Source organism: Vombatus ursinus, unplaced genomic scaffold (genome assembly GCF_900497805.2).
Source record: "Vombatus ursinus unplaced genomic scaffold, bare-nosed wombat genome assembly UNPS02008490.1, whole genome shotgun sequence".
In the NCBI taxonomy this organism is placed as follows: domain Eukaryota; kingdom Metazoa; phylum Chordata; class Mammalia; order Diprotodontia; family Vombatidae; genus Vombatus; species Vombatus ursinus.
The window spans coordinates 1,507-15,173 of record NW_020948268.1 but is presented as its reverse complement, the minus strand read 5'-3'; the positions used below and the strand labels follow the sequence as shown (position 1 = coordinate 15,173).

Below are 13,667 nucleotides of genomic sequence, written 5' to 3'. Positions count from 1 at the left end.
TATTTATCATGAGAGGGTTCACCAATAGGGTAGTTTTTTTTTTTTTTGGCCATAGCAATTCAATAGGAACTAATGCTAAACAGTTCTTTTTATGATAGCAAAGAAGTAGAAACTAAGGAGGTGCCCATCAATTGGGAAATGGCTGAGTAAATTATGGCATAAGAATCAATGGAATACTATTTTGCTGTCAGAAATGATGAAAGGGAAGGTTTTAGAGAAAGTGGTGAAGATTTGTACGGACTGATGCAGAATAAAGTGAGCAGAACCAGTGGAACAATTCATACAATAATATCAACATTATAAAAACGAACAATTTTGGGAGACTTGAGAACTTGCAAGGATCAACCATGATTACTGAAGACTGATGATGAAGAATGCTGCATCTCCTGACAGAGAGGCACCCGTTGAAATGTCTATTTTGGGGCATGGCCAATTTGAGAATTTTTTTTGCTTGATTACAATTATTTGTTCTAGGAGTGTTATTTTTCTTTCTTTCTTTTTCCCATATAGGAAGAAATGGAAGAGAGATAAATAAATGGTTGATAATTTGAAAAAAAAGCCTAAAATTTAATTAAGAGGGAAAAAGAATATGAAAGCCCAGGGAGGCTAGTAGAGGGAGTGAATACACCCATAAAATCAGGGGTCCTTTAAAGTTTGAACTATGCCTACCAACTAGATTATAACAGGTCCAGGCCAGGAACTGAGCACTAAGTATGCTTGCATTACCCCACTGTGCCTAGCTTAGTGATCTGATTATAGCAATTGCTCAATAATTTTGAATGAATGAATGAAAAAAGACAATTTGCAGGTGATATCATCATTGACTGCACCCCCTCCTCCTCTCTTTGTTTGTCTGGGGTAGTGGAAAGGTTACCAGGCTTAAAGGAAGTGACCTTGGGTTTGAGTCCTGGCTCTGCCACTTCCTAGCATTGTCACTGGGTGTAAATCACTTTACCTCTCTGATCCTCAGTTTGCTCCTCTGTAAAATGGAGCTAATAATACCTCCCTCATGAGGTTGTTAGGAAGATCTAAATGAGATTCTGGATTTCAAGTAACGGTGATGAACTACTGATGTGTGACCCATTAATATTACCTTGGGCAAGTCACTCAACCACCTTGTGGCTCAATTTTCTTATCTGGGGAGTGAGGGATTTGGGCTAAATGCTCTCTGAAGTTCCTTCTATCTCAAAGTTCTGTGGTTCAAAATGTCTCTTTCCCAGCATACTATTCACTCACTTAAGGCAATGACCGCCCTTAGTGGCCCCACACTGGATGGCATCGTCACAGTTAGTCACAATTAAGAGGGTCCTCCTTCCGGCCAGCCTGATCTCTCCTGCTTCTGGTTCAGCTCATTTCCTCTCATTCAGTCTTCCTCAGGTGTGGGGAGCTTATTAGCATCCTCCTCATAAAAGCCCAGATCCAAGCAGGAAATTAAATGCAGTGGGTTCAAGCTGTTTCTCCAAAAGCCATCCTGGTTGCCATGAAGCGTCCTTTGGTCTCCTAGGGGATTTTACACAGTGTTGTATGGTGATTCAGTCTGTAACATTGCATTGGTGAGGAGAGCAAGCCCATTGGTCTATAATCCCCAGTGCTATCCTATCTTTTTTTTAAAGCCAGACAGGCAAATTCCCTCTATCCAATCATTTTTACCAGGAATTTAAAGCACAAACTGTTTAGATGTTATTAGAAAGGAATACTTTATATAAAGGTGATTTGCACGGTTAATAACTATTTAGAATGATGAAGGTATCTATATATTATTTTATTCTGAAACCTAGTTTTGGAGGCACCTTCTAGCACCGACACTATATCTATGTTCTAAGACAGTTTCCTATCACCAGTTTGCTTTGTAGCTCAATCTTAATGCCACTTTCTTCATGAGGCCTTTCCTTCCCCCTCACCTGGCCATTGGTAGAGTCCTGCCCTCTCAATATTCTCATATTTTTTTCTTTGTTTGTGTTGTCTATACTTCTTTGTGTATATGTTGACTCCTTTGATGAAATGTAAGCTCTTTAAACACAGGGTCTCTTTCATTTATGCCTTGGTATCATTAGCAGCTAGCATTGTGCCTGGGACACAGTAGGCCTTAATAACTATTTGTAGATTGATTAAGGACCTTTCTATCCCTGAATATCTGTGACCATTAAGAGAATAAACAGTAGAGGTTAGTGAAATTTTCCTCTAGGCCTAGGGAGAATATGTCTATTTGGCAAAGCCAACAGTAGGCCAAGAGCCATAAATAATTCTCAGTTAAGACATTTTCTTTTCTCAAGTTAATGCTCCTATTATGATTCACCAAATGGTTAATCTTAATGTTCAATGTCTTAAGTAACTTGCATGCTATTCTGCCTAACAGATTTATTTTTAGCTTAAAATGTTCTCTTAAAATTGATTCTCTTCTGTGTGGAGGTTAAACAATGAGCTTATTTATATTCTAGATCTTCAAAGACAGGAAGGAAGCTGTTTTTCCAGAAGGTAAACAATGTACTTGTTCATTCATTCATTCACTCACTCATTGAATAAACGTTTATTAAGTCCCTGCTAAATGAGAGAATATAGCACCGTGGAAATAACACTAGATTTGAAGAAGAAAGATCTGAGTTCCAGTCCTGGCTTTAATACTAACTACTTTTATAACCTTGGACAAATCATGTCCCCTCTATGAGTCTCAGTATTCTCTCCTATAATCGATCAACTGGTAAGAATTTGTTAAATGGGATACTAGGTGCCAGCCACTATGAATTATGGTTGGGATACAAAGATGAAAATGAAATAGCCTCAACCCTCAAGGAGCTTAGAATCTGTCAGGTAAACAATATGTGTATGTATAGATATATATATACACACATACATATATATGTACATATATGTATATATGTACATATATATGTACTATATATAAATATACATAGACACACATGCGAACACGAAGCATGTAAAAGGAGAGGATTGTTCTAGAGCAGGCGTGGGGAACCTGCAGCCTCGAGGCCCTATGAGGCCCTCTGGTCCTCACATGAGCCCTGTGACTGAATCCAAATGTCACAGAACAAATCCCCTTCATAAAAGGATTTGTTCTGTAAAACTTGGACTCAGTCAAAAGGTCACACCGGAGGACTTAGAAGGCCACATGGAACCTCGAGGTTGCAGGTTCCCCATCCCTTTAGAATCTATAGGATCTCTTAAATTTCTTTCTAGCTCTACCTTCTATGCTCATATAAGGGCTAGGATTCGTGTTCCCTGATGAGAGACACAGAGATATAGATACAGAGTTGGAAAGGACCTCAGAAGCTATCTAGTCCAAGCCCAGTATTTTAGAGTTGAGGAATAGAAGCCCAGGAATATTAGGTGACTTGTCTAAGATTATGCAGGTGATGTGTTGAAGGCAGAATTTGAATCCACGACTCCAGAGGCAATCCTCTTTCCACTGTATAAGATTTCTACCTTCAAGGAGCTCTTAATCTAGAATGAGTATTCATAGAGATCACTATAATGAAATACCACAAAGTCACATGCAGATAATTTCTTTTTTTTTTTGGAAGTATCAAGGAAACCTTCTTAGAGATGACACCTGAGCTGGGTCTGATAAGATTGACAGGATGTCAGTAAGTAGAGGTTTAGGTTGTGACATGTGTATTCCAGATATAGAGAAAGACATGAATAAAGGAGTTGTTGGTTTGTTTTTTCAATTGTTTCTGCCTTTTTGTGACCCCATTTGGAGTTTTCTTGGCAAAGATAGTACAGTGGTTTGCCATTTCCTTTTCCAGCTCATTTTTACAGATGAGGAAACTGAGGCAAACAGGGTTAAGTGACTTGCCCAGAGTTACATAGCTAGTAAGCATCTGAGACCAGACTTGAATTCAGGAAGATGAGTTTTCCTGACTCCAGGACCAGCACTCTATCCACTGTGCCACCCAGCTGCCCTGAATAAAGGCATGAAGATGGAAAAATGTGTGACTATTTGAGAAAAGAATATATCCATTTACCTGGAGCTAGTATGTGAGTGGGATTCATGGGAGATAAACTTGGAAAAGGTAGGCTGAGGTAATTTTGCAGAAGTCTTTGCATACCAGGTTGAGAAGTATGGACTTTATCATATTGGTAATGAGGAACCATGGAAGGTTTCTGAGCAGGAGGGCTAAATGATAATCTTGCAGGATGTGCAGGATGCAGTAGCCAAGAAGAGAATCATGGAATTTGAGAGTTGGAGGGAACCTCAGCGGTCACCTAGCCCAAGCCATACATGAAAGGAATCCCTACTATAACACACTTGATAAATGCTTGTCCAGACTTTGCTTGAAGATCTCCAAGGAAGAGGAAGCCATAGACAGTTGTTAGCAGGTTCTTTTCTTTCCTTGACATCAAGCTTAAACTGATCTCTTTGGAACTCCCACCTGGTTCTGGTTCTGCCCTCTGGAGTCAAACAGAACAGGTCTAATCCCTTCTTCATATGTCAACTCTTCAAATATTTGAAGATATCTATCAAGTCCCAACTATGACCCCACCTTGTGCAAGAAGTCTTTCCCAGTCCCCTCCTTGGATTACCTTTCACCTACCTTGTGTTTATTTTGTTCATACATAATTGTTTGTACATTGCTGCCTTCATTAGTATGTGACCTCCCAGAGAACTGGAAGGCCTTTGCATTTCTTTCAGGGGTGGGGAACCAGCAGCCTTGAGGTCACATGTGGCTTTCTAGATCCTTATGTGCGACCTTTTGACTGAATCCAAATTTGAATGCTTCCCCACTCCTGCTTTATATCCTCAGTGGCTAGCACAGTGTCCAGCCACAAAGTAAGTGCTTAATTAATGCTTGTTTACTGATTGACTGATTTGACTAGTACGACATGATCTGTTCTTGATGAAGTCATTCTGGCTCTTTGTAATCACCCCTTTCCTTTCTTTTCACCAATCATATTCTCAATATTCTGCTCTAGGATTCTCCCAGGAATCAAAGTTAAGTTCACTGGCCTATAGTTTATAGACTCTATTCTTTCTTTTCTAACCTTTTTGAAAATTGAGTCATTTTCCTTTCTCCAATCTTGTGGCACATCGCCTATTTTTCATGATTTCTCACATACCACTGGCAGTGGCTCAGCAATCATATCTGCCGATTATTTCAGTACCTTAGGATACAGTTCATCTGGGCAGGGTGACTTGAATTTATCAAGGGCAGCCAGTACTTTCTTACTATCTCTTTCCTTATCTTGAGTATCAATTCTGTGGTAGTCTTTTGGTTTTTTTTTTTTTTTCCTGTTGCTTCAAATGTAAAGGTCATTCTTCTTTCCGAAGAAACAGGAACAGAATCAAATGATTCTATCTTCTCTCAACTGTCAGAGATCATCTTCCCATCCACACCAAGAAGAAGTGTCCTATCACTTATCCCATCCACTATTTCATCCTATTATGGCTAAAAGTAATACCAACTACAACCTTTTTTGTTGTTTTTAGCTACCTTTGCCAGAGTCAACTCATTCTGAACTTTAGCATTCCTGACACTACTGACCTTTACCCAGATACTCTCTATCACGTTTTCCCCACTGGTTCCTGCATTGCCTCACAGAAGTATGCCTTCCTGATGTACATTGCTACTCTTCCTAGCACTGCCCCCCCTCCCCACCACAAACTTTAGCTACTTTGTTCCTTTTGAATAAGGAATACGCATCCAGAATTGTGGTCCAGTCATGGATTTCATCCAAGGCTCAGTGATACCTCTGATGTCTATTTTACCCCATTGAATTTGGACCCATGGTTTTTCTTGTTTGTTATTTCAAGTTTAGACATTTGCATCTAGACATTTGCAGCCATGGGCTTTATTACTGAATCTTTTCCTGAATAGTGTCTTCTCTGAATTTCTGGGTGCCTTGGCTTCTATTCCTCCTTCTTTGTGACTATTCTCTATATAGTATCTAATTTAAGGGAATATGATAATAAAAATAATAATAACAGTTAGCATGTATATAGCACTTTAAGGTTTGCAAGGCACTTAAAAATATTATCTCATTTTATACTCACAACAACCTCGGAGGCAGATGCTGTTATTATCCCCATTTTACAGTTGAGGCAACCGAATCACACAGAGGTTAATGTACTTGCCCAGGGTCACACAACCTGGTCTGAGGCTGGATTTGAACTCAGGTGCTCCTGATTCGAAGCCTCTAACTACTGTGCGCCTTAGTTGCCTCTGTACACATAAGCAGTTGTTTCTCACCCCCATTCTTTTTATTTTAAAGCTCTTTGATTAGATTTGCTGGACACCTGGTTGGATTCACAAGGAGGGAGATAGCAACTCTTACTAGTAAGCTGCTGCAGTAAGCCCGATGAAAACTAACGAGAGACTGAACTCCATTTTTTAAGGAAACAGTGTTGCAAGACAAACATTATTAATTCCCTCAATCCATCATGTTACAACTCAATGTGGAAATGCAAGAATGTGGTATGCATATTGTGCAAACTTGGCCATATTTTATATATCACAGGATTTTGAACTAGAAGGGCCTTCCGAGACAGTTGAGTGAGTGCATTTCCCTCATTTTATAATCGAGGAAACTGAGGCCCAGAGAGTAGAAGCGACTTGTTCAAGATCACAGGGCTGGAAGGGAGCCTAGTTTAAGACTCAAACCCAGGTCTTCTGCCTCCAAATCCAGTCCTCTTTCAACTACAACATGTACACACACTAAGTTCTCAATAAATAGCTATTGCATTGATTCATACAATCTCTTGATTTATAACAGCTGTGCAAACAGGCGTTGCTGCCTGCCAATAACACTGTGTTTCTCAACTCTGCTCCTAGAAGACTGACTGAAGTGTGGTCCTGTGGATGGAGTTCTGAATTTGGAGCCACAGGAGCTGGGTTCAAACCCTGACTCTTCCACTTACTATCCATCAAACAGCATTTATTAAAGGCTTATTGACTACAAGGCCTTGCTAACTGCTGAGGCTACAAAGACAAAAATGAAATAGCCCGTCCTCAAGGAGTGTACAACCTCAATGGAGGAGATAATATCTAAATACACACACACATATAGATATTTTATCTACACACTCACAAAGAGTAGAAGAAGGGAACTAGCAGCTGGGGGACTTACCTGTGCAAACTTGGACAAATCACTTAAGCTCTTTAGGTCTCAGTTTACTCATCTGTAAAATGAGGGGGTTGGAGAAGACCTTTAAGATCCCTTCCAGCTCTAAATCTACTTACAATTCTGCCTTCCCTCTCTTCTCCTCCCCTCCCTCTGGGAGGCAGTGTGGTACAATGGAAAGAGCCCTTGATTTGTAGTCAGGTGACCTGGTTTTGAATTTCAGCTCTATTACTTAGTACCCATGTGATCTTGGATAAGCTGCTTAGGCTCTCGGTGCCTCAGTTTCCTCATTTGTTAAATAAAGGACTTAGATTAGGTCACCACTGTAGGATATTCATGTGAACATTAGTGTGTGTGTTGATGAAGACCACCTGACCAGTTTACACTGGATTAAACCCTTACATGAATAAATCTACTAAATTGATTTTGCTAAATACCCTAAGGAAATTTGTTTCGATACACATGCACTTGAGCCTGATAATAACACCAACAGGGATAGTGGATAGATGTTCAATTTCATTGGTATAGGGAGCACCCAGATGAGATTTCCTCTCCAAATGCACCAGTGGGCACCGTTTTAGCAGTTTCTAGTCTTAGAGAGTTGCCTAGAATATTGAGATGTTAAGTGACTTGCCCAGGGTCATACAACCAGTATGTATCAGTGGCAGGACTTGAATCCAGATCTTCCTAGATCAGCTCTCTGCTACCCCACTCTGCCTCTAATAAACTCCAAAGTCTTTGGAAAGTATCTACTGTGGCTATTCAAGGAACTTCATGTTACACCATTTGGAGAAAGGCAGGATTGTGTGCGATGCCAGACCACATCGGGAGACACGAATTCAAGTTCTAGGTCTATTACAGTTTAGTTGTTGTCCAGACCTTCTTTCTGCTTTAGTTTCCCAGTTTCCTCGTCTAGAAAATGGGCATAACATTTCCATTCCCTTGCTCTCAGGGATATTATAACTGCTGCTTCTGATGTCATCCCTGTGCTGTAGGGATCAAAGAAGACAATGGATACAGGGTGATTCATAATCATCAAGTGCAGAATAAATGAAAACTGTTGTTACATAGCTACCAATGTCAGATAGTGAAAAGAGCCTGGGATCTGAAGTCAGAAGACCTGAGTTCCAAGTCCTGACTCTGCTACTAATTAGTTTTGTGACTTCAGGCAAGTCACTTAACTTTTCTCAGCCTCAATTCCCCCATCTAGAAAAAAAAAGGGGAGAGGGGAATAGTACTTACCTTATAAGATTGTTATAAGGACTAGACAATGGGTGTAAGGTAATTTGTAAAGCACTAGACACTAGCTATTGTTATGGAGTACCTTTATTCTTTTCAATTCCTGACTGCCATTTACTACCTGTGTGACCTCAGGTAAGTGACTTAACCTCTCTGGGCTTCAATTCCTCATCTGTAGAGTGAAGGAGTTGAGCTTGATAGATGACCTTTAAGGTTCCTTCTAACCCTGAACCTATCTATGATCTTGTGCCCCTGTGATTTCATTGGTATAGGGAACTCCCAGATGGGGGAACTCCCTCTGCAAATGCAGGGGGGCATCCTCTGATCTTTGTAAGCTTTGACATTTGCTATGTGCAGATGTTCAGAGTAGACTCTCATGCTAATGCACGTGTGTGTGGAAATCAGGGGGTGAGAGTACAATAAATCTGATACTCAACCTTGAAACCTAAAGTATTCTCACTTGAAAATGAAATCACGCTAGAAAAATGATGTCCTCTGCATTAAAAATAAAGAAGATGTTTCTCTGGGTTCCCTATCCCACCTTCAACTCTTCCGCTCTCTAAAAAAGAAATAGAAGAAAAAGAAAATATATCTAATTCGCTGGGACTCAGTGGGGTGCAGTGGAGTGAGCCTTGGATTTGGAATAGGAGGAAGAGGGTTCAGATTCTGTCTCTGTTATTCACTGCCCAAGACTTTGTAATGAGTCACTTCATGAAAGAAGGTGGATTCCTCCTCTGCAAAATGAAAGGAAGATCTAGATGTGATCCCTGAGGCCTGTTCCAGCTCTAAATGTGTGAGCCTAAGAATGAAAAAGAAATGCAACATTACATGACCAACCAATGCCCATTGAGAGTAAGACAAATGGTATGTGTCCTACTAAACAGGGACTTCACTGTCATTCTACCACTAACACTCCACCTGCAAGAAGCCTTCCCCTGTCCCTCTCTGACACTACCTACCTTTCAGCTACCTTGTATATATCTCATACATACCTGGTTGTTCGTGTATTGTTGCTCTCATTAGAATGTGACCTCCTTGAGGGCAAGGACTTCTTTTGTCTTTCTTTGTATCCTCGTTGCCTAGCACAATGCTTAATGGTTTGTTGATTGACGACTGACTACCCAGTTAGACTTCAGTTTTTCAATTAATCCAAAAGAAGTGTGCTTGCGCCTGTGTGGGTATGTTTGTTTTTGCGTCTGTGTGTGTCACTCACTGCCTGTGGGTCTCTGTGTGCAGCTGTGCCTTTGTCCCAATGTTTACAACTCTTGTCTCTTAGTGCGCGTACCCACGTGTCTGTATGTCCGTGTCTGTGTGTATCTAGGTATTATGGTTACATAATTAGGGTTACTCGGTGTTCTTGTGTCTTCGTCGTGTGTGCCTGTGTACCTATGTCTCTCCCGGTCTCTCTCTCTCTCTCTCTCTCTGAATGTCTATGTTCGTGTGCACCAATGACTTTCTCAGTATGCCTGTGCCTTTGTACGTGACTGTCTCTCTGTAGTCTCCCTTGTCTCATTGCATGTGTGTTTCTCTTGGGCTCTGCTGACTCCCAGGGGGACGGCCAGTCTGCAATGCCAGGGCAGGCAGCGCTGCACCGCCTGGGGCTCCCGCAGAAACCCAGCGCCCAGAGCTTCCACATTCTGCGCGCCCAGAATAAGGTGCGGCTCCGGGGGCGGGCCGGGGCTCCCAGAGGCGGGGGGGGGAGGGGCGGGGTCTCCCTCACACCATTGGCTGAAAGTAACCTAACGTCATCGGATGCAGGCTGGACGGGGGACAACCGAAGTTCTGAAGTCCGGGGCGCATAGCGGGCTCGGAGCACTTGCAGTACGCGGGCTCGCTCGGAGTAAGCTGCCGCTGTTCACTGTTCCTAAGCTCAGACCAGCAGACCAGGGCGCGCCCTGCTTTTCTCCTTCCCTCCGCTGCTGGCAGTCCTGCGCACCTTACGGAGGCTGAATGACGGGTCCTTGTCGGGTCAGCAGTTGCTTAGGACTCTCAGGGAGCTGAGCCCCTGCCAAGAAGAGATTGGCAGCGGGGCACTCTCAGTCAAGGCTTGCGGACCTCCAGGGACGGCCCCGCCCCCTGGGGGGGACAGCTTGGGGGGCCATGTCTGCCAACTTGAGCCACAGCTTTCTAAACACCACTACTCAGAAGAGTGAAGCGTGGATGGTGGGCTTGGGCATTGTCATGTCCATCATAGTCCTGGCCACTGTCTTTGGCAACGTGCTGGTCATCACAGCCATCGCCAGGTTTCAGCGTTTGCAGACTGTCACTAACTACTTCATCACATCACTGGCTTGTGCTGACCTGGTTATGGGGCTGGCCGTGGTACCTTTTGGTGCCAGTCACATCCTCATGGAAATGTGGAACTTCGGGAACTTTTGGTGTGAGTTCTGGACCTCCATTGATGTTCTGTGTGTCACAGCCAGCATTGAGACCCTCTGTGTTATTGCTGTGGACCGCTACTTCGCCATCACAGCACCCTTTCGGTACCAGAGTCTGCTTACCAAGGGCAAGGCCAGGGTGGTCATCCTAGTGGTCTGGGTGGTATCGGCCCTCACCTCCTTCCTGCCCATTCAGATGCACTGGTATCGTGCCAGCCACAAGGAAGCTCTCTTGTGTTATGAGGAGGAGACCTGCTGTGACTTCTTCACTAATCAGGCTTATGCCATCGCTTCCTCTATTGTGTCCTTCTACGTGCCTCTGGTGATCATGGTATTTGTGTACTCCCGGGTTTTCCAGGTGGCCAAGAAGCAACTTCAGAAGATTGATAAATCTGAGGGCCGCTTTCATGTCCAGAACAGCAGTCAGATGGAGCAGAATGGAAGGACAAGTCACCGAAGGTCTTCCAAGTTCTGTTTGAAGGAACATAAAGCTCTTAAGACTTTGGGTATCATCATGGGGACTTTTACCCTCTGTTGGCTGCCTTTCTTCATTGTCAACATTGTCCATGCAATACAGGACAACACTGTCCCCAAATATGTGTACATTTTTCTGAACTGGGTGGGCTATGCCAACTCAGCCTTCAACCCGCTGATCTACTGTCGGAGTCCCGACTTCAGGTATGCCTTTCAGGAGCTCCTCTGTTTCAGGAGGTCAGCCCTGAAGCTCTATGGCAATGGCCACTCCAGCAACAGCAATGGGAGGAGTGAGCCCAATGGGGAGCACGGGAGCTATCCCACTGAACAGGAGAAGGAGATGGAGCTGCTGTATGAAGACCTCCCAGGCACTGAAGGCTTTTTGAACTGTGCAGGTACTGTGCCTAACGCTAGCGCCGGCTTAGAGAGCCAGGATCAGACTCTGGATGATACCCCCTTGTGACTGTCTCTCTGGTTGGTAAAAACCCTCAGCAAACCAAGCAAGGTGGGGAAAAAGAAAAAAACAATTTTTTAAAGAACAACAACCAAAAAAATCAATCCAGCAAAAACAATTCATCACAAACCCCCAAACACTAAGCCTACTCTAACTTGTGGTCTAGAAATGTCTAGTCAGCCTATAGAGAGATGGGCAGGAGGGAGGAGGACAGTTTTAGGCTATTTATTGCTTTTAAATTATCAGGAAACAGAACAACTCACCCACCGGTTCTAGGGATTCCTCATTTCTGTAATAGTTGGGTTCTGCCTGGAATGGAGTTTGGAAGTGTATATCCACTTCAAGGGTCTCAGACCTTGAGGACCTGGGTCTCGTTTGGATGGCTTTCTCATAGATCTACCTCATTTGTCAAGTATTAGGGTTAGCATACTTCTACTTGGGACATCTATCTGGAGGAGCAGGCCTTCCCCCAGGGCTTTGTGGATGGATGCTCCAGCTGGACCTGGCTGTCAATGTGGATTCATCTCCTCCTCTTATTTGCTCACACGGGCAGTTGGAGGCAGGGACATAGAGGGGGCAGCTTCTGCTGTTGAATGAGCAAAGTCTAAAGTTTACAGTAAATAAATTGTTTTGCTATGACATTACTGCACCTGTTTGTCCAAATCCCCCAGCGGAACATTCTTGTTGGAAACCACAGGTAACTGTTTGTAATAACTGTCCGGTGACTTAATGGTGAATTAATAGCAATAATAATAAGACTTCACATTTCTGTGGTGTTTGCCAGTTTTACCTAGTGCTATCCCCCACAGCTTTGTGAGGTGTGCAGGGGAAATATCATCTCTATTGTATTGAGGAGCTCAAGGCTCCGGAGGTGAAAGAAAGGACTTGCCTGTGGTCATACCGCTACAAAGTGTGGATAGGGACTTGAACCTAGGGCTTCTGCTCTAGCTCCAGTCTTCCTTTTTTGATAGCGCACTTCCTGGAATTACATTTGCACATAGCTTAAGTCTGTTGGCATTGAGTGTTATAATAAACACATCTCAAGTGATCCTTCTACCTTAAGTCAAGCTCCTCTGATTTGCTTAAGGATGTTGCTCATTAGTGTACCTATTTATATATTATTGACATGTAAATCTATTTAATAAGTATTAAATAATAAAATTATTATTTATTATTAATGGGAAACTGTCAATTTCCCATTAATTATTTATTCCAAAATTATTCATGGGAAGATGGTGGTACAATGGAAAGAGGGAGGAAAAGTCCAGCTGGGTTCAAGTGCCCGCATGACCCTGGTGAAATCACTTAACCACTGTATACCTCTGTAAAAACCTCATCTGCAAAAAGCGGAGGCTGGAATATCTGGCCTCTGGTGTCCCTTCCAGCTCTGGACTTAGTATCCTAAGATCAAGTAAAAAATTCAGTTCAATTCAACAATAATCAAACTCATAGCTCCCATTTACATAGCACTTCAAAATTCCAGAGCTCTTTATGGACGCATTACCTCATTTAATCCCCTCCCATGTTTTCATGTGGATGGTAGCATGTCCCCGTTTACCTAATGAAAAAACCGAGGCCCAGAGAGGGGAAGTCATTTCTTCAAGCCTCACAGCTAGTAAAGCCTTGGAGCTGAGATTCAGACTGAACGCTCCGTACTCTAAATGCAGCCCTCTTCCTGTTGCACCACAAACTGCCTCCTGTTAGATTTTCTGTGTGCTGTTTACATCAGAAAGACTGACTCATGGACATGAGCTGATGGACAGCCATCTCCCTGCCTGCTGTGCATGGCAGCCGCCCAAACGTATACCCTCACTCTGCCTTTCCCTGGGAATCTCTGAACCTACCGAGATTGGATGGTTAGAAAAGAAAGATGATTCAGCTGTGTGGTATGAAAATGCTGCCTCCCCCCAACCCCAAATGACAATCTCTTTCATTCCCACCAGAATTCGGAGGACCAGGAGTTAGCTGGTGGCCAGGTGGGCAGAATGAGTGCAGTTGGAAATCTGGGGAATGATTTCCTACATTTACTTTCCCTTCACCCGCTC

The 13,667-nt window shown here is 43.0% G+C and overlaps 1 protein-coding gene across 1 annotated transcript; it reads left to right on the top strand.

Annotated features, from left to right (window-relative positions):
* The first annotated feature begins 10,099 nt into the window (after positions 1-10,099).
* LOC114034197 (beta-2 adrenergic receptor) lies at positions 10,100-12,670 on the top strand. The gene has a single exon (XM_027849797.1). The coding sequence runs from the start codon at positions 10,417-10,419 to the stop codon at positions 11,629-11,631; it is 1,215 nt and encodes a 404-aa protein (XP_027705598.1). The 5' UTR covers positions 10,100-10,416; the 3' UTR covers positions 11,632-12,670.
* The last annotated feature ends 997 nt before the right edge of the window (positions 12,671-13,667 follow it).